This window comes from Ruditapes philippinarum, unplaced genomic scaffold (assembly GCF_026571515.1).
Source record: "Ruditapes philippinarum isolate M1 unplaced genomic scaffold, ASM2657151v2 ctg953_1_1_1_1, whole genome shotgun sequence".
Lineage (NCBI taxonomy): Eukaryota > Metazoa > Mollusca > Bivalvia > Venerida > Veneridae > Ruditapes > Ruditapes philippinarum.
Genome location: NW_026865316.1, coordinates 79,714 through 101,613, shown reverse-complemented (window position 1 = coordinate 101,613; position 21,900 = coordinate 79,714). Strand labels below are relative to the sequence as shown.

The following is a 21,900-nucleotide window of genomic DNA, read 5'->3' as shown; positions in this document are numbered from 1 at the left end:
ATCTCTTGTAATTCTTATTTATAATTGGTAACCTAATCCATATTGTGAATCAAATGTGTAAAACAATCAAAGATTAATCAGTTTGCGCATGTAGCATATACATTTTATGGATTTGTTTTTATGATAACCACGGCCGTTGATAAACAAATATTTGTCTTTCTTAAGCAAATACTTGTCTTGACAGTAAAACATAATTTGTTTATTAATTCCGTTATATATGGGATATCGGTCTGTAAATCGTTAGTTAGTATTATCAAGGGATTGATTATATTAGGACATGCTTAATTCATATCCTATAGTCCCTGAAGAGGATTTAGAGAGCTCTTGAACTGTAGATATATCATCGATATCATTTTATGTAGTTCATCTAATACAATTAAACACAGTTCTGTTATAGAAAATTTAAATTCGTCATATAAACATACGAAATGTCAAACCGATATGAAAGAAGCAAAAAAAAAGAAAAAAGAAACTCATTTCACTTCAATTTACTTCAAATGTCAAGAGTTGAAGCAGCTACTTAAACTATTACTGGATTAACCTTTTCATCAGTTTTAGGGGAAAATTTAAAGCTGTGTTCTGAATAGAGGAAAATGCAGACAAGAATGGTCTTGGTCTACACTGGTCGCATGGGTATATTTATTTGCCTCAATCAGACAAAGGGTCATTATTTATTCATTTCATTCAAACTCAGATAATACCTTTTCCTCATTGTATAGTTACTTCATTTACTTTTCCTGTCTTAGCGTATCAGTCCCTTTGAAAGCATGCACGTTCTATGTACCAACTAAAATTTAATAATAAAAATTATAACATAAAAGCAAAATTTTAAATTATGATTTTCTTAGGAAATGTAAAAACTGAGTCAACGAATACCTCTTAACGAACCATGTCGAAACATATACTTTCTTGTATCATTACTTCAATATACGAGTATAGGTATTGCATTGTCTAGAAGGTTTTTCTTTAAAAAAAACAAAAAACAAAAAAAAAACAAAAACATTTCAACATAATATGTACTTCTTATGCGCATGCAAATTTGTTCGATTAATGAAATATTTTGAGACGGAAGATGGCTTTTAGTTATCATTATCGTTTTTTGAATTTTAGAGCACATTTTTATCACCGTTTTATCGAAACGACTTCTATTGATTTGAACAGATTTTCAAAACTGAAACGGTAATTTATTCAGGTAGACCTCCTGTGCTCTTTCATAAATTGGTCAAATTTTGAAATTATAGTTTCTTCACCGAATGTTTTAAATACTCAAATTCACTAAAACAATATGTTTCTCATTTAGTATTCTAAATACGACAATAATTGTTGTAACTCTTTATATTGCTAACAAGAGACAATGCTATGTGAAGAAACTACATTGTTTATTTACTTTGACGTCATTATGAGGTAGGATTGTCATATTAGTAACGACATAATCTGTTCTACTTATTTGTAATTATCTTATGTAAATATCTGACAATAGCTATAATTGGGGAATTATATTCTTTTTACGTAAAACTTATATTCAGATTATGTTTTAATTATATTATATGTAAACGATAAAAATTTTCCAATACAGTTACGTCATAGAATGAATAAAATATTTAAATGTTACAGATAAATGAAATACAAGGCACTATGTACGATACACATGAATATAAAAAAACTGAACTAGATTTTTTACAGATATTTAATAGAAACATATAAGAAATTATTAATATATTTTTGTGGTCCTTCGGGTTCATTTATTCCATTACATTAAGTGTTGAAGTATAAATCACACTTAGATCGATACAAGGGGACGTGAGGGATGTTTCATTTTTCCATTATCCTTCATGTACAGAATTAAACTGATTTTGAATTTTATATTTCTTTTTTCTTTACTTTATTTTTACTTATCTAAATTGATCTAAATATGATTTTAGACTTTTTACATAACCATTATGATGTATGAAAACGTTTTAATAGAATCATTCATATCATTGTCAATTGACTGAGGCTAGATGCCTATAATATTTAAAACGGTTTCAGACTATAACAATTTGGATTGTGTAAAATAACGAAATATTTCTTAATATATAGAGATACCATATTCGAACATATTTGATGGACAGTGGGACAAAACATCACAGTAATGCATAAACTCTACATGTCCTCCTGGGCTCCTTGCTGGTAGTCCTGTGTTGCCGGGTCGTGTCGGAGACACAGCCCTTCCTTGTTGATCTTGTTTTTCATATTCCACATGTACTTTTAGAAACTAAATGGAGGACTACAAATTATTTATAAGCGTTAAAATGTTTGCATGAAATTTGAATGAGTTTTATATCGGCAAACTAATAAAAATAGTCTGGAGGGTATAATTTCTACAACGTTTTAATTATTTCAGCCTTATCAATTCTCTTTTTCAGGCTGAATCGAACTAATGGAAGTCCTGTTCATAATTTTACTTTGCATCTAGGTCAAGATAAATTTTCTTAATATCTGGAAGAAGTAATCTTTTGGAAGCATTAAAAGCATCAATTCTTGTGAAACTAGAATGACTTTGTCATTCTAAATACTTATTATCTTAAAACATAACTGAGGGAAATGGACCCAAGTTTACACGTATATAACACGATTTTAATTGTCAAAAATGAACTGAAATAACAAAGCATAATTTTGTTCACCATAAATTTAAATCAACATATTACCTCTTCGATAACTGAAATCTGAAAATACACTGAGGGAAATATAAAAATGTTAATGAATATATTAATAGGATTTAAATTCCCCAAGCGGAGCTGATAAAGTAAAACCTTTAAAAGGGGAGATCCCTCAAAAGCAAGGAAAAAAACAAGATTACATATTGCAGATTCGGTTTGATTCAGAAAGTCTGTTCATTCGGGAAAGCATTAATTTGAGAAACGCTGAAAGTTATATATATTGAACTTACATTTTGTCGAATGTCGACGGCTATTTGACATTGTATATACGATATAACGGTTGTTGCCAGCATGTTGTATGGGCGACATCGTGTGAAAACATATTATGTCTGAGATTTCTTGTATTCATTTCCGATTTTAATGGAAGTTCCGCTGACAACTGGTATGTAATAAAGAGCAAATATGTCATCTAATTCTCTTACCACTCAGATAAACTGACAGTGCTTGTTCAGATGTTAAAACCGGATGTGCTTCTTCTTGAGCAAAAATTGAAAATATCTTTACATCAAATATCATTTACACTGTCGTGTTTGGAGACCAACTGTCGTCTGTAACATTTTAATATAACTAACATTAATATTACTTGATTATGTGCCTATTATGAAACATAGTTAAATGGAATCTTATCACAGCATTTGATTAAGTTTAAAATTCACTTTTTATATCTTTAAGAATGTAAACGCTTTATAGTAGTTAAGCTTACTTTAGTACTAAATGCTGTTAACGTACATTCTCCAAAAACATGTGTATTGAATATTTTGTGTTACAACTTTTGTTCATATACCATGATATTATGTTTAATTATACTATACAAATGTGTGTGAAATGACTATGTACTGAATGTATACGTCAATAAATTATATATCTATCTATTTATCTTTAATATGATTTTATGCGCATACTAAGTGCGTAAATACAATTGGATTAAAAAATAGAATTACATATTTATTTGTTAAATTTTAAATAGTTTAATTGACTAGCTGTTATAACAAATGGTCCGTTTGTACTTTTTCATTTTATAAAATGCATTTTTGCGTAAGATGTTAGTTTTTGTATCTTCTTGCACTAATATGATGTGCTGATATGATTAACGTCACTTCTCTTCAAATACTGTCTTATTTAATATATATAATTTTATATTTTTGAAATTGTTCCTTTTGTACAATTATGATGCTTTACTTTGCTTAATGTTATTTCTTTTCAATGACTGTTTTATGTAATATGTATATCTTCGAACATTCGGAGGCAATAAAGATGTATATATATTACAAATTACGTTAGGTTTTTTTATATAATTAACTATTCGACGAAAGTGGGTTGTTTCTATAAAGTAATAAAATAACGTTATATCTTTCAATTTGAAAAGATCAAACAAATATGACGGTGCCATGCTGACAATCTGTATAAAAATTGATATTTGTAAAAGAATTAGCTTACTTATAGTAATTCAGCGTCGGCATGCATTCCTAGGAAACATTTTCAGTGTGAAAATACGAATATTTCTTAGCACGCTTTATGATCACTGCTTCTGTTTAGTGTTAACCTAGTGCCAGAATAGATCGTATGTTTAACTTCACGATAATCGTCTGTGAGAATATATATTTTACGACTGACGTAGCACTGCGAGAAATTTACCAATTCCGTTAATCCTTATACCGTTTTGCATTACATTTATTATATATTTTGTGTATGCTTATTATTATTATTATTTTAGTCACTGGGGTGTACGATACTCAGTGGGTAAATCGAACTAGCGTCTAATAACATGAAGAAACATGTAAGAAGACATGTTATTTAGTTTCACAGTCGCATCAGCTGAGTAAAGGTCGCGAGTATTGATCGACTTTGTTCTCAAAGCCTCATTCACTGTAGTTGATTCGACTTGAGCGTTTGTTTTGTTTGAAGCGCTTATATCTTGTACATATTGCACACCTCGTTTATAGGTATATTATTGTAAAATGGCTGATATAGAACGGACTGTTGTGATTTGTGTTGATGCAAGTGATAACGCAATAGTTGCTTTTGACTGTAAGTACCATTTTGTCTTGTAATTATTGAACATAGCAACTGTGCGTAGTATGTAATAGGCAATTTTGAATGCACTGTTAAGATATTTTAAACAGATTATTTATAATTTTTCAATATCTGGTTTGTTTCTTAATTTATATTTAATGGTTCTTAATCGTTGTACAAAGTTTGTTTTGTTTCATAATTACTCAATACATAGTAATTAATTGATTCATAAAAGGGGTCGAGAGCGCAATATAATAACTACATTTTTATAATTACATGGTAAAAGTGTATTATTATGTAATTTTTATTACTTATTAACATTTTTATAAGATGCTTAAAGATCTCTAAATATTATATCAAAGTTATTTAGAATGTTTGAAGAAATAAAATATTTTCTTTTTTAATACCTTGAGCTAAAGAAAACAAAATGTAAAATATCAAGTTTTAAGTTTGTCGGATGAAAATTCGATGTATACTTATCTTAACCGATTAATATTTTATTGACTGTATTTCCGTCTAAAAAAAAGATCAATTTAGCCGTCTGCCCGGTACCGTATCACATCAAAGCCTTTAATATACGCTGCGATATTACCAGAAAATAGAATATGCTAAAATCGTGCAATCAAAACTGAATCGATTTTGATGTTGCTGTTTTATTTTCTAACGTTACAGTACTTCAGCTAATATCATATGTGTTCGCTGTTTGATATTTTTATTACCATTTCAAACAACAGATTCTAGTGTCTGCTTTCTTTCACAACATTGATTATGGGTAATTATATGACGTTTGCTGTATTCCGATTGCCCATTAAATGGATGGGGAAAGATAAGATATATAAGGTGAAAAATGGTTCCCTCAAGGACATATGCTAGAACCCTGGAAGTATTGTTCTTTTAAACATTGGGCTAAAATACCTTATAATATTGCCAGATGATTCAAACATATGCAGTTGGTATAATTATATGAAGATGTAAAACATAACTTTGGTTAAACATAACTTTTTCAGTGTAATAAATGCTTACCTAATTTTATACGTATTTTTTACCCATGTTTTATATAAAATGACCCGTTTATTTTTAAGTAGCGCCCTAATTTTGTCATTGGTATAATTTGATAAAAAATGAAGTTTACGTTAATTATCATATCATAAAATCTTTCATAAAACTCGTCATGGAAACGTTAAATAAAAATATAAAAGGGGCATGAAAAACAAACTCATATTATACCTTAGTATATATTTATATTGTTTAGACTGTTATATCGCTTTTTTCCCTCTCTTCTATGTTTAATTTTGGAACAGATTACTATTGAACATTATACCGTCCGATTTTCAATTCTTTCTTTAATTCTTTTTTTTAAAATTCATACCGTTTGATTTTCCTTTTACAAATCACGTGTTTAAGGCGACATTGTCATGTAAAATTACGGTTATTAACTGTTTTTTGTACAAGTTAATACATTTAAGTAAACAGTTATTACAGCTATTCCATTTGTGGATTGATGCGAGAACAAATTGTGCAATAGGAGTTTAATTAATATAATGTTTTAAATTTACATCAATAAAGTCAGTTTGTAGCGATAATGGTGCTGAAATATTATATCTCGAAATCGGTTAAAACCAGTAACACCTTACTTTGTTAAAAGGTTTAGAAAAGTTCTTGTTCCCATGATAACAATGAAGTAAAATGATGGTTAACAATCCTACAAAAACGTGAACTATCAATGACTTTTAAACTTGTTAGTAATAGTACACTTGGTACCAGAGTACTCATCATAGGATAATGTAAATTTCGTCATCAATAATGCATGAGAGAAGTAAAATGATACGAATAATCGTTCACGAAATGAGAGAAATAAAATACTTAATACATTTTGATCTTTGTAAATTTGCATTTATTTACATAGTTTGAATGTATGTATAATTTTATGTAACAGATTCTGCATAGCCCCAGGAGTGAGGAAACGTTCAATAAACATGAATAATAAAAGGAGTCCGCAACAGTTCAAAGTGTGGCGAGTTAGTTTTGTATAATTTCAAAACGCTCTTTATTAAAAATAATACATTTATTGTGATTTTGTATTTTGAGGGTGAATGGACGTAGATGATTAAATATCTTTATTTTTCTTATACAAAGGTGAAGTATCCTTGTAGAAAATACATGGCAGCAATATAAATGTAAAGGATTTCAAATCATATCACAAAATATTAATTTAAGATACATTTAACGGTTTTGTTGTCCATGACTATGCTAAGGAAGTTGTAGAGTCGGTCAATATTTTTTGCATTTCACATGCATATTGTTTGGCTATTTAAATTACTTTTATGATTAAAATAGGTTTGCCATATATAGCATGTTCAAATCCTTTAAATATTTTGTCTTGATGAACGTAGTATGCATTAAAGATACCGGTATATTAATTTGTAATACTTGGATATTACATGAACATGATTTAAAAGAAATGAACTGTAGTCGTTGTATTAAAATGTGCTTATAGATGTGTCTACATTTATTACAATAATAGGCAATAATTAAATAGGTCATTAACAAGTGATTGGACAATGAGAATATTCATAGACATGCGATATTAATCAGTTACCTCATCAATTGAATAAAACTGAGAAGATTGGTTTACATGTTTAACTGACATGTGTTGTCAATTTTATAGTTCCTTATAGTGGTCATTAGGGGGCTCATACCTTAAGTCTGATTTATAGCATTTTTGTGTTTATTCTGATCTGAAATAGGTATTGTTTGGGGATTAATTAAAGAGTGTTTCATTCAGCAATATGGCTCATCAGACCGGATGTTATATTATCGTCTGCGTCGATGAAACTAATATCGCAGTTAATTCATTTGATTGTAAGTCATTTTTTGTTTGTGCTATAGAAGTTTTAAACGGAATATTGAAACAACATGTATGTTTATGTTCGCTGATAAAATAAAGTGTTGTTGAATTTGGAAGGATAAATAGATAAAAAGCCAACGGAAGTTTTCAAAACATGTTTCGCTGTTGTATACAATGAAATGTGTACATGTGTATATAAAAACATAATTATTTTAAATAGCATATAATATCATTTTCGAAACTATTTTCATAAAATGAATTGAATTTAAAGAGCATTCTTTACAATATATTTACTCCAAATAATAGGTCATATTTCCAGATATTACAATTATTATGATATTTACGTGTTACAAATAGAATTTGTAGTTTTATTGAATTGTTTTTTAATTAAAGTTCAAAATTATTGTGATTATTAAACGTTAATCAAACATTGGTAGACAAATAGATATTTAAAAACAGCTCAGAAATCAGAGGCAAATGCACAGTGCATTGTTTCATATGTTAGTACATTTGATATACTAAATCTTTACTGAAATATGCATCATTGTTCGCCTTTTTGCAGTCATATATTAAAAACAAATACGAATCATTGCAATAGCAAAGAAAAAACAGTGATAGAAATACATATTGATGAAGATTTATATTATAACAATGTTAAGAATATAATCTTATACGTAAAATTATCGTCTGCCTATATTGACCGTGTCCAACAGCTGGTATAGCTGAATGTTTAATTCATGACCCGTTTTCATAAAAGACATGTGGTTTGTATTTACAATTACACCGGTTAAGTTAAGGTCAACTGTTTTATTCGCACGCTTTATTCACTGTATGGGTTTCAACAGTATAACGTGTTTACCATTTTACAACATTCGGATATACTTGAGTAAACTGCTTTTTGGATTACATTTATATTATAATGGCAGAATCAAGTAGGACAGTTATAATATGTGTTGATGGCAGTGAACATTCTAATTCTGCTTATGATAGTAAGTAACAATATGTATCACTTGAAACATAATGTAAAATATGTTGACAAAATGAATTTCGTCCTTGCTTATTTCTGTTTACGTGTCATTTGTAAATATACGAATTCATTGATCATTTCTTAGGCTTAAATATGCTTAACAAATCACTCGTTGTTTATATCTTCATAGTAGATACAATATTGATTATATCGCTCATTAACGGTTGACTGATTTCTTTTAGAGTAAAATAGTTTAATATAGCTAAAATATTCAAGCAGGTTAGTAAACAAAATAATAACAAACGTCTGAATCACACATACATGTGTATTGATTCAATAGCGAAAATACCAATAATTTTCCATTTGTATACTCCCATTGCGATTAATTTTATTTTGTGTTTAGTTTTTCATTCCTTTGATATTAAATGCTTTGCGCAACAGTTTGTTTATATATGATTTTTTAAGATAAGAGTGGGATGTTGCATAGTGCATGTTAGATAAGAACAGATAAGCTAATGCATAAGATTTATATAAAGTTTTTGTCAGCATACATTTAGGACAAACAGAAGTTCACATGTTTTATGTTCTACAATCACGCAGTAAGTTGAATATAGAATTACACTGGACAGTACCATTAATAAAAGCTTTGCAAGTGTAAACCTTACTTGACATTAATGTTTTATTTAGATAAATTAAGCATTAATTATAAATAACCAGCATAATTGTAAAAAAAATGATATAATACGAATAGGCATGTCAACATTAATTTTGTTTATTTTACAAGCCATGGTCTTAAAGGTTTGGTAACTGTATTTATGTAGTTCCTTACTTACGAAGTTCAATCTAATAACTTTAAAAATATGTTCATTGCAATATTCAATATTAATTGCCAATAAATATGTTCAAACGGTCAAATTACTCTACGATAAAAATCTGTTATTTATTATCCCAATCCAATTTTCCATGTATGAATTCTGCCATGGGACAAATAATCCTATATCTGATGGCATTTGCCGTCCTATTTTCTTCTCTAAATGGATTCATGGTGACAGTTTGGACATTAGAAGAAACGTGTGTGCTAATTAATCTTTGCAGACATCAGATTTAATAAAATCCTCCACTTTTCGGCCACACATTACTTTGCTCAATAGTTGGATGCGGTATACGTGGATAAATATGAATGCACCATTTTATGTTTTCATGCGTGTTATTGAGGAAAACATAATTATACATGTCATGTGATAAAATATAAAGGAAATAAGATTAGAATAAGATGAAAATGTATTTGTATTTATTGTGTCTATATTGATATAAGAACGGTAGAACAAACTAATAGATAATACCTACATGTACATGTGCATGACTGTTACTTATTATTGTATAATTCATTTACACATATGGATATTAAAAACCATATTATATGTGTACATGCATGTTAACTTTAAAAAAAACATCATAATCACTTTCTCCTAGTGTGTTATATTAAATGTTAAATTACTTATTGTATCATTGTTTTGGGAACTTTCTGTTTAAATGTGCTAGAGTTAAATCGTATACATATACATGTACAGTGCGTAGACTGGAGTACAGGTATAAGTTACCTGCACTCCAGAGCATACCCATTTATTGGCTCATTTTTTTCTGGGGTTTACTTATTGTGACGGCAGAGAAAGAAATAACGATAGAAGTATCATATTCAGATGCCCGTTCAGTGGTTATTACTTTTTTCTGGGTTTCATATTGTGACAACAGGATACGTGTTTTTTTTGCCTATGATACAAAGGAGAAAGAACATAAAAGCACTCGGTAATCTGATTTATACTCGGGGGCTACCTCCCCTCGTACAAATCATATATCCTCGTTTTTGACGTTCTTTCTATTACTTGTTTCACTGTGTCACGTACTTTTACTGTGTCGTAAAATTGAAATGCTACAGCGGCCATCTCAGATAGGAAATGTTTGTATCAAACAAAAAGTAACATTTTAATCGGTGCTAGAAATATTTTACGTATAAATAATCTTTAATCTTTATAATTGTATACCTTAACTCTACATCATCAGGAAAATGACAATAGGTTTAACATATTGACATTGATTTGTCTGCTTATTTCTTCTTCATTTGTACTTAATCAGCTAAAGTCAACATGAAGACGGCAATTCTACTCAAGCTCTTTTTAAGGGTCATTTTGTACGTAAATAAATCAAGAAATTTCACAATGGGAATGATGTTATAGCTTTCACACCATGAAATATAAATTACATGTTACTATGATTGATTGTCTGATGATTCTTGGGAAATTTCTCGATGTTTGATGACTTGTGAAAAATTACTCGATGTTTGATGATTTGTAAGAAATTACTCGTTACGAGCATTTCAATAATTTAAGTTATCAAACATTTTACTTATGGTGATACGAAAAAAAGCATAAACTGAAATAACATAGCGGAACGTTTCACTTAGACAGATTTAGTCAAGAATGATTATGATATTCTCCGCGAAACAAAAGCTAAAGTACAACTCCCCCCGCCTCCGAATTAATATACTATTCTTTATGTTTCATGACAAATAACATTCTTTAAAGCGACATGTGTACTTTATACCAGATTAATGTAATGATATTTGTTTGTATAATTACTTCAATGGCTTGGTGATGGCTTGGATGATACTAATATTGTCGTGGTTGGTTGAACCGTGTTTTCAAAAACTTAATGTTATAAATGTGTACAAAATGAATTATACAATTAGCTCATCCCTGGTTCATTAACTTATATCTTTTAATATTATCGTCTCATTGATACATGTTAGAATTTCTTGGAACATCGTTTGCAATAAATTTTCCTGAAAAAGCATTTCGACGGATAAGCTCGATTATTTTAAAATATTAACGAAAAAGACAAGTCGTGATTAGATTTTGATTTATCTTATTGTTCAGAAGTATCAAGCCCAATGCAAAAACGTTTCTGTCTGGAATTTTGTCTCGCATTGGTAACATGTTTAAAAGGATCGTGTAGCGTATAAATAAAGTCTATTTCTGAACCAAAGTGACACATTAATATGTCACGACATTTCTTGTTTTCCTTAATAACCCTTCTTATTTAAACGTCTCTATGGAGAATATGTCGATTTGAATTTGTCAAGGATCGAAGTCGTTCGTAAATATGAGACAAACATAAGTAATTTGTTTTCTTTTCGTTTAAATAGAAACGTACAGCTTTGACATTTAAGAAATTTTAACATTATGTTTCCAATCCTCTCATACTTGAAGTGTATAAAAGTTTTCATTTAATTCACAGTGACTGCAAAATCTTTGACTTTTTTGTATGTTAGATGCATTCATTTGATATATTTTATATAAATACAGCTGCGTGATTACGGTAACAACTCGTAAGTTTAGAAACCAATAAACTGCTGTGAGTTAATGCATTATTCGTCTTAGACATGTGATTAAACATTTAAATTGATTGCTCAAATGATTAAACAAAAGTTTCTTACTAATAAGCTTTTAATTTGTTTTTATGCTCATACTCATTTGAACAGTGTTAAGGGTTTTAACTTTCAATTCAGGCAAATGTTCTTTCACTCTTATTCAAATATTTTTAACGGAATTGCGTATCAACTTCAATGATTTACACAAAAATACATTTTTCTTGTCTTGTTGAATTGCGTTTTATATATAATACAGCATATATAATGTATCTGGAATACATTCAATAGTTGTTTTGAATGTTTTCAGTTTGATACACAACAATAGTTATGTATACATTCAAGTACATACATTGTTTAAATTATTTTTATTTTTTTACATCCCGAGTTATATTATGTATATACGTACATGTGCATTTTCACAACTGAACATGGCAAGAATCTCTTCCATCGGAAAATACTTGACTTTTTGACTTTCAATGCGCGTATGTGAATATTGCTAGCGCTATATTCGCACAAGGAATAATGTGCAAGTTCATTAATCAAATTAATTTAAATGATGAATGAGAGTTGTAACAGACTTCCCTGCTAGCTGTTATACTAAGCAGTTTCTAATTTAAATATTGGGAATGCTATTGATTGTTGCCAAATTTGTCTGGCAGTTCTAATAAGTCTTGCAGATTTAATCGCAAGTAAGACATATCCGCAATCTCACCAGGTCAAAAATAAACTGCTGAAAGCAGGCAACGTATTTTGTTGTAGCATTCATTAGTTAGGGAATTTAGCCGATATTAAAAACAACTTTTTTTCGAACAATATGTCTATGTTTTGTGTATTAAGGTCTAACTTAAAGATATGGTTACTTCAGGTGAAATATTAACAATAGTGAAGAAATAGATAAAAAGATGAAATAATCATACTAATTTAAGAACTATAAACGTAAAAAGTAAGAATAGTTTTAAATTTCTATAATTTGTCTTGCATATGAATTATAATGATATAATTAGTATCACCCAGGTTTAAAATCATTTGATTTAGACATTATTCACTTCTCAAATATGTTCATGCCCGGAGATATTCAATTATTAATAAACTAAATGTTGAGCACATAAAATATTTCTATTTTAGTTGATATTTTCTCAAAACCAAACATGATTATTTACAAATGACAATAAAATGCATCATATAATAATTGATCATATACCCGTGTCGCTTTTGAATGCAATATGAAATAAGTTATTTCGTACAGAATGTTTTTCTGCATCAATATTTACTTCACTAATTGAATGTAAAATTAGTTCAATATTTTAGGGAAGTAAACAAAATAAGGACTGTAGTACAAATCGTATAAGATTGACATATTTAAAAAAATGATTTTAATCTATTTCCAGGGTACGTGAAGAACTTTCACAGACCAGAGAACAAAGTGATAGCTGTACATTGCCCGGAAACTTTCACAAATGTCACAATGATGAGTGAGTAATATTATCTTCAGTAAAGTTTTCAAAAGAAAGTGTATGTGTGTTTGCATAAAAATCATCTACTGTTGCGTATGAGCACAAACCAAATACGACTTTATTAAAAGGGCGTCAAGTAACAGAGTCAATGGTCAATAGAACTATGAATGTTCGTTTGAAGCTTGCGTATCAAAGAGCGTATTTGTGTTTTAATGCATTTGCTTCTTTTATTGGGGAGAATACTTTTTCGTAAGGCATTATTGCATATTGATGGTATTACAGATTAATAATAATAACGTGTTAGACATAACCCAAAATTTATATCTCGTTTGTTCAATTTTATTGACAACTAAATTTGTTGGGGAGGGGGTTGCCATAAAACGACAGAAAACATTTAAAGATTTATTATTTGATGATGTCTGTTTCAACAGATGTTTTTATATGAAAATATTATAAAATATTTACAGTATTTGTAAAAATATTTACAGTATTTGTATACTGATATATTTTATAACAATAGTTCAACGTGTCGAATGACTTTGCGCCTGAAGTCACCTTGGTATTGTTGCTTCCTCATGACGATCTGCTACAGACAGACCATAGATGTCATGAAGTTCGCTCTCCACTGCTGGTTCAAATACTGTATTTTGAGATGTTGACAGTAACCGGAATAATATGCCGTTAGTACCGGGACAGAATGCAAAAAACAATTTATTTGCCAGTTTATGTATTCAGTCTGACTAAATGTACACATATTTGCTAAGAGACTAGTATGTTTTGCTACCAATGATACATTTTTGGAATTTGGAATTTGCAGGTCCTGGACGAGTCAGCGAGCTGATAAAGGAGTGCAATGAAAAACTAGATTCACTGAAAACCAAGTTCGTGTCCAGAATGACAGATTCCGGCGTACGTTAAAATCTCATTTTAATCAAAAAGTTCATTTCTCAATAATTCATTTTGTTAACGTAATAAAATAAACTTACACGGTGTAAATTTTGTCTTTTTTATTTAAAGACGAAAAAAGAATGAAACTTTATTATTTACATCTTCAACTGCAACATTAGAATCGAACCATCATTCTTGTCAATTTTGCAGTTTTCGGATTTTCTCTATATCATATTCATGCAATGCCGTTTTAAGAAGGTCTTTATAAGCTGCGGTTATTGATAATTATATTTCATTAAAATATGTTTTTACGTTCAGACCTAAATAGTATTTTATTATTTGAAATATTTTAGATGAATGGTGAATTTAAAGCCATTGGTTTAGAGGGCGATATGAAGCCAGGACAAGCCATTGTAGATTTTGCAGAAAAGTCAAAGGCCTGCTTTATAGTCACCGGGACCAGGGGTATGGGCAAATTCCGGCGGACTGTAATGGGAAGCGTTAGCGACTACATTGTACATCATTCACCATGTCCAGTCCTCGTGTGTAGGCAAAAGGACCAAAAAGAACAGAAAGAAAAGGAGAAAGAAAAGGAGAAATAATCAATAATATATATATATTTATAGAAATAAGTACTGAAAACGACCAAATTTACAATAGTTCGAAAATGTTTCTTATCGTTGTGTAATAAGGGAATTCGTCTTTTGTCTGAAACAATGTTTGGCTTACATTTTGTCGCTTAGCATAATGTTAATCAGTATATAAACAGTAAGCCTGGTTACATATCAAAACAAGTGGTAAAACACCAATTACATAGTCATAGAATGGAAAATAAATACACGATGCGCATTATTGATATTGAATGGGTCTGGTTTTGTGGTGCAATGTTTACAATCATAGTGTTGTTAAAATGTTAAATATAAATGGACTGAATTTATTTAGTATAGCAGTAAACTGTAGGACAAATAGTTTATTAACCAAACAAAAGGAACAACTCGAAATCTCCGCATGCTCATGAGAGTCATATATCATATAGTGTTGTTAAATTGTACGCAGTATGTATGTAAATCGTTGTAAATATCGTGATTAAATGGTAGAAAATTATTATATCTTTATAATATCGCATTAACGAAAGTGCGGCATCTCCCATTTTATTCTGAAATAAGTGTTTGCAATTCCAAAGTCAGATACTTTTTGAAAACCGGATATCTCTCGACTTCTGTGAACTATAGCAGACCCTGTTTGATTGATAATTAGTTTGAACATAAAATTTAGCTTGATAGAGAAAAAAGCTTATTTCCACGAGAAATACTCTCCAGTCTGTTTCACTGATGTCGTCCAAAAGGGGTCGAACACACAACTGCTGCATTGAGAAGCAGACATCTGTACCGCAGTACTACCCCTATTTGTACTCTAGATAGTCGAAAGTGTTGTATCTCTTATGCAATAGCTGGTGGGGGCAGGAGACATTTTAAAAAAGTAATACACTATTTTACTGAATAAAATAAAGTGGGCAACATTGTCGCAATATACGCCCGTCACAGAAGCTTTTAAGAGAGATGAGGGCATTATAAATATGCATATTGCTCTGGGCAATATTTGTAAAATATCTGGATATATTATCTTCTCTAGTGTTATTTATCTGAACTTTGACCCCTATGTGTGACCTTGACATTAGCCGCAGGGACCTAAATTTTGCGCGCGACAATTGCCTCACAATAGTGAACTTTTGTTCAATTAGTTATATTGAAATCCCTCAATGCATGAAGAAGTTTTGCTCCAAACAAGCGATTTTCATTGCTGAACTTTGACCTTGACCTTTGCCTCAGGGACATAAATTTTGCGCGCAACACTTCGCCTAACAATAGTGAACATTTGTGGCAAGTTATATTGAAATCCCTTTATGCATGTAGAAGTTTTGCTTCGGTCATGCATTTTTCTATGACCTCAAATTGTGACCTTGACCTTTGACTTAGAGGCCTGGTTCATGCGTGCGACACGGCTTATCATAGGGATGAACATTTTCATTTTTAGTGACCTTGACAATCATCTTTAGTGATCTTGACCTTGCATATGTTAATCTCACACACCAGAAGTCATGATAATAACCATTTTTTGTTCAATCCCTCAATAAATTAGGACTAAATAGTCCCAATACACATTTTCATAATTTTATCTGAAATTTGACCTTGGCCTCAGGGACATAGAGGCCTGGTTCATGCGCGCGACACGGCTTCTCATAGTGTTGAACATTTCTATGAAGTTTCATTAAAATTCCTCCATGGGTGTAGGAGATTTGCTCCGGACAAATATTGGACGCCGGCCGCCCGCTTGGGGAAAACTATAATTCAACCCGTTGATTTTTACAACTTAACCAAAAAAAAAATGAATAAGAAAATTATGAAAAAAATACATGATGAAAGAATATACCTGTTTTTTAATTATGAATTCAACGGCATATTTATGTAGCTTTACATCACAAAAGTAAACATTTACTTGAATATATTTTATGTATTCTATGGCTAAATGTATTATTACAAACAATACTGTGAAAAATTACTATGTCAAGTCTCTAAAATTGTCTGAAATGAGTTGATAATTTGTTGAGAAGTTCTTGATTATGCTAACTTAAAGCAGTATTTTATACATTTAACCACCCTTAAGCTTAGCACCGCGTAATATCAGAAAATGGTCAGACAACTTACCACAATGACTTTACTTTTTCCTAGCGGGGATGAATGACTTGTCTGTCTGAATATGGCATTCATTATCAAAGAGTAATTGATTGCGGGTGACCTTAGCGAGACAACAATGGTCTTAACTAACTATATGGGAAGTTAATTAGTATGCCATTATTACGGACAGTTCTCAATTGTTACAAAAGTACAAGATAAATGTTTGTTTGTTTGTTTCATTTTACGCCTTTTCCCAACAGTATTTCAGTCATATAGGCGGGTAGTTTCCTAACCATCGTTCCTGGAGAGTGACACCAGTACTAGACTACCTTCCTCCGTGCTAAACTACCAAAGCATCTCCCTTGGATCGAACCCACGCCAGAGAGGTAACTGGATTAGAAGTCATCGACTCTAATCCCTCGACCAATCTAAATGTAGAAATTAATGAATCTAAATTACTTAAAAATTAACGTGCACGAGTGTGAACTAAAAAAACTATAACATCATATGATACCTGGAATGCATGCATGAAATATAATACATATACAAAATTAATCGAAAATATAAGAACTTTGCTTGTATTGACGGAGAGGCAGTGAACAGCCATACAAAAATCAAACACGGTTGATATAACTATTATGTGGTATCCCAGACGACTCAAAAACGGCCAAAAAAACCTAAGTGTTGTTGATTTGTCCGATATTGATTGTGTAGAAAATAGTTAAATCAACCATTTAACATGAACTTTACCACCAGGTTTTGTAACTCATAGCAATAATATTCACCTATCGGTAAATAACATTTAACTTTCGACAATTTTAATTACGCCCTGTCTGATGTAACTATACTCCAATTCTTTGAGAAACGACGTAAAGCCAAATTACTTAAACAAAGATATATGACAAAAGGATGTTTCACATATTAGGAAATGGATTATATGAACAAATGTATGTCACAAAAACATAAATCAAAAGAAAATGCAACAATCTAAAAACAAAACAAATGCTGAAATTGTGAAGTATTTGAGGCGTGCGACAGAAACAACTTAAAAGAAATACAGAAAGTGATTTAAAAAGAAATGCTATAAAATGTAGGATAACAAAATAAAATCCAATTTTCCAGTCACACAGGACCACTGGTAAGGTACCAAAAAGACCATCGAACTTATTGATGGGAGGTGACAAAGGGTTGGCATTGAGCGAGCATACAACAGATTCCTAGTGGTTTATTGATTTGCTTTAACAAAGCTTTCTATGTATCATTTTTTTATAAACATTTAAATCTTAAAAATGCCTTAAAAGATAACTAAGATATTGATATTCCTGCCGGAGCTGATGAATCACAAATATTCCTCAAGTTCTTTTGACATTTGATCAAGCTCTTATACCTGGCACGACATGCGTGCATACAAAATGTATCCGTTTTCAAATTTACCGGAAAAACTATTTTGTTATTAAATTTTGTGTGTTTGTATGTCAAAAGGATGTCTTTGAATTATTAGTTTAAGGAAGGATTCTTAATTACATTTTCTTGAATATTAGTTTTAAAAGATGAATGTTGACTGAATCATATCCTTCGTGAAGCATTTTATTAACGTGTAGTTTGACAACGAGTTTTGTTCAATGTACAATTATTCTGAACATGAGTAAAATGCAATATAAATGGTATACGCATATTTTATTCAATATGGAACGATTGTGCAGAAATATGCCACATTAGTGATATATATATCAGTTCAAAAATCAGTCTTTAACAATGTGTGTCTCTATAGCAGCCGCCCAGCCAACATTCTATATCGGCCCAACATCAAACCGATATGGTTTTCTATGACGGCCCGATGTCGGCTTTAATCTCGGCTGCAAATATGTTGGCCCGACATCGGCAGAACAATATCGGGCCGATATCTTAACGATATAGGCCCGATATTTCTTGCCGACATCGGGCCTACATCAAAACAATAACGGTGCGATGTCAGCCAACAGTAGAAAGATATCGGTCCTATATCGACCAGGTATCATACTTATGCTAGCATGGTGATGACATCTAGCAGCAAACATTTGGCATAACCTGCAAAAACACAAAATAAAAGATAATTATTTTACAAAATAAGATAATAAAGACATATATTTTAACTTAAATGTGCAAATGACAATCACTACCATGATAATGCATGTCGCGAAATCATGTGACAAATATTTTCAAACATAATTTTACATCTAAAAAAAGAGACAAACAGATAAATTGTTTTTTTCCAATAATTTTAAGTGTAAAAATCAAATTATAAACAGCGTTTACAGATTTGTTGAATCATCATTACATTAAAACAATATGCTTTTCATCGCTTTTCCTTTGGCGCTTAATCTGTTAATTGTAGGACTGCAGTGAATATTTTCAAACTTTTCATTTAAAATATAATAAAAGAGTGATTTTTACGTAGTCAAAACATAAATATTGAATTTAATTACAAACCACATATCATTTCCAAACTCAACTATGATTATTTAAGAAATTCATATCAAAATGTACAATTATTTGCTGCATGATTTTCAATTCAACAGAAAACGCAATATCGTACCGATGTCAATCCGATATACAAAATAGTTGCATTGATAAGCCATGTAGGCCCGACGCAGACCCGATGTATCTTTTTTGATATAACACGAAACGTGGTTAATGTGGTTCTTGTAATTGAAATCATACACAGGACAATTTATTCACATTATTAAGTATAGAATGCCATTGCAATTAGAATTTTTCAAAATACTCAATCTGTCGGCACTGCAGCGGCCCGACGTCGGCCAATAGTCGGCATATTTTGCCGACATACCGACATTAATCCTATATCGGCCCGATAAGGTCATGCTGGCTGGGCGGAACATCAATTTAAATAGAATTCATTTAATATTATTAAAACTATTCAATGTTTGGTTACATATATTATTATATAGTCGTATTCATCTAGCCAAATATGTTTTACGATATATCCTTATTCATTGGATCCAAAATCGCAAATGTTGAATATAATACAATAATCATTGATAAGGTAACGTAATGTACCAAGTTTCTTTTTGATAACGTTTTATTATGTAAAATGTATAAATGATAATAATTTCATCACTTTTCTGTTTCCGCATTATGAGTTTCATGCACACAAAACAATCGCGTAAAAGAACTGAAAACCAAGGACCAAAGAACTGAATATAATGTGTAAACAACTGAATTCCACAATTTTTACAAACGATTTCAGTTTGTTCGAGTGTTCATGAGAAACAAATAAGTGCAACATCTCCCATGCCCCAATAACACCGGTGTAATCTTTGCCCAAACATCAACACGTTTTTGTAATCTATACACCCAAAGGTTTCGTATAAAAATATCATACTTTGTCAATGATATATGTCCAGTTAAAAAGTCCGAGTTATTTCGATCAAAACAAAATTCTTAGAAAGGAAATCATTACATGTGAATATTTGCTTTTATTTCACATCTATCTAAAGAGCTTGAGTCAAGTTGATTGCAATTATCAATTTGCATTCATTTGTTTCACAATACTCTCGACAATATGTGGTTTTATTTAATTATTTCTTTCCAATTTCATTAAATTTGATTAGACATAATAAAGCTGTTATTTTGTGAATATCGGACCTTTCGTAAATTGTTGTATTAAACAGTACTGCTTTATGTTTACATTGTGTCCCTGGTCATGAAATAATAATCAAGGTTTTGAAGCTACTGAAATCTTTTTTTCTGCAAAACCTACGGGAGTTTATTTGATCGTTCATACATTAACGAAATGTCTTAATAAAGTTGTGCGGACGACAATGCTCATGAAGATCGAATCGTGAATTATACATTTTATTCGGGGGATATCTCAAAACACGTAAGGCTGTTAGTAAGGTAAAAACAAATTACTTCTGGTTTCAAGACACTTTTTTATTAATATGATATTTGAAAGCAAAGCATATTATTAGATTCAGACGACTCGTAGCCAGTTCCTCTTAAAAACATTTGCACTTTCCTTTTCATATATTTATTATATTATTATATAGTTCTTGATTTTCCCGTACTAGTTCAGCGAACGGGCGGCGTCGTCTGTGCCTGTTGTTTTCTTGGGATTCCTTGTTAACGTCGTTGTCACTATTGTGTCCAGCAGCTATATTGTCGCGCATGTCTCGTGTAGGAGCGGCCGCTGTATGCAGGCGGTGCTGTTCGGGCCGTGCTTGATCGTGACCGGCTGGTTGTGGTTGCGGTCAATCAGCAGGCTGCGTCTTCGGCTGTTCTGCTTGTCCAGCTGCTGGTATGTCAACTGTTCTGTTGATGTTCTGCGTCTTTTATGGCCATAACAAGCTCTCTGAAATAATATGCATATAAACATAACAGTGTTTATAATTTACTAAGATTTTGTTACTGGTTGCATATTGGAAAATATGGTTGTACTCTACGAAACCAGTACTACATTGATCGTTTCTCAATGGTATAGAATTAAATCTAATATTGTGTAAAAATGCCTTAAAATCGTCGTGTACACACATATGACTTGTTTTGTTAACAATATATAAAAACATTTTATTTCATTTTGCAAAAAAAAATCTTTCAAAAGTAAAGAAACAACGTTTTTACAGCAATCACACTAATATTCTTGACTTATATAAATGTTTTCAATCTGATTCGGCTGTTTGGCCACCAACTTGCTAAGTTGTGTTGACAGACGGTCCCGTAGTTGCTGCCCAGTTGCATTTCTATAAAGATTTTTGGCTGGTTTGCTTAAATGGTTAATATTTTGTTTAATTTCTTCGATAATGTTGGTTGAGCTAAATAGGAACATGACATCAATTTTACTTCATCGTCTATTATTTTTTACAGATTTTTTCTTGCGCTGTAAAATCGGTACCTCATTTCTAGCACAGTTAACATAAATAGTTGATTCGA

General features: G+C 30.8%; 1 protein-coding gene across 10 annotated transcripts in view; it reads left to right on the top strand.

The window, feature by feature from the left end:
* LOC132728598 (universal stress protein in QAH/OAS sulfhydrylase 3'region-like) overlaps positions 1 to 15,400 on the top strand; it is a 153,839-nt gene extending 138,439 nt beyond the window's left edge. For 8 of the 10 annotated variants that reach the window (XM_060714269.1, XM_060714268.1, XM_060714266.1 and 5 more), the window contains 3 exons: positions 13,343 to 13,426; positions 14,226 to 14,317; positions 14,650 to 15,400. In XM_060714269.1, coding sequence (XP_060570252.1) covers positions 13,343 to 13,426; positions 14,226 to 14,317; positions 14,650 to 14,898 — 425 coding nt within the window. In that variant the 3' untranslated portion in view covers positions 14,899 to 15,400. Of the gene's footprint in view, positions 1 to 4,552; positions 4,728 to 8,374; positions 8,550 to 13,342; positions 13,427 to 14,225; positions 14,318 to 14,649 lie in introns of those variants that run through there. The other 2 variants (XM_060714272.1, XM_060714271.1) reach the window with 2 other exon arrangements.
* The last annotated feature ends 6,500 nt before the right edge of the window (positions 15,401 to 21,900 follow it).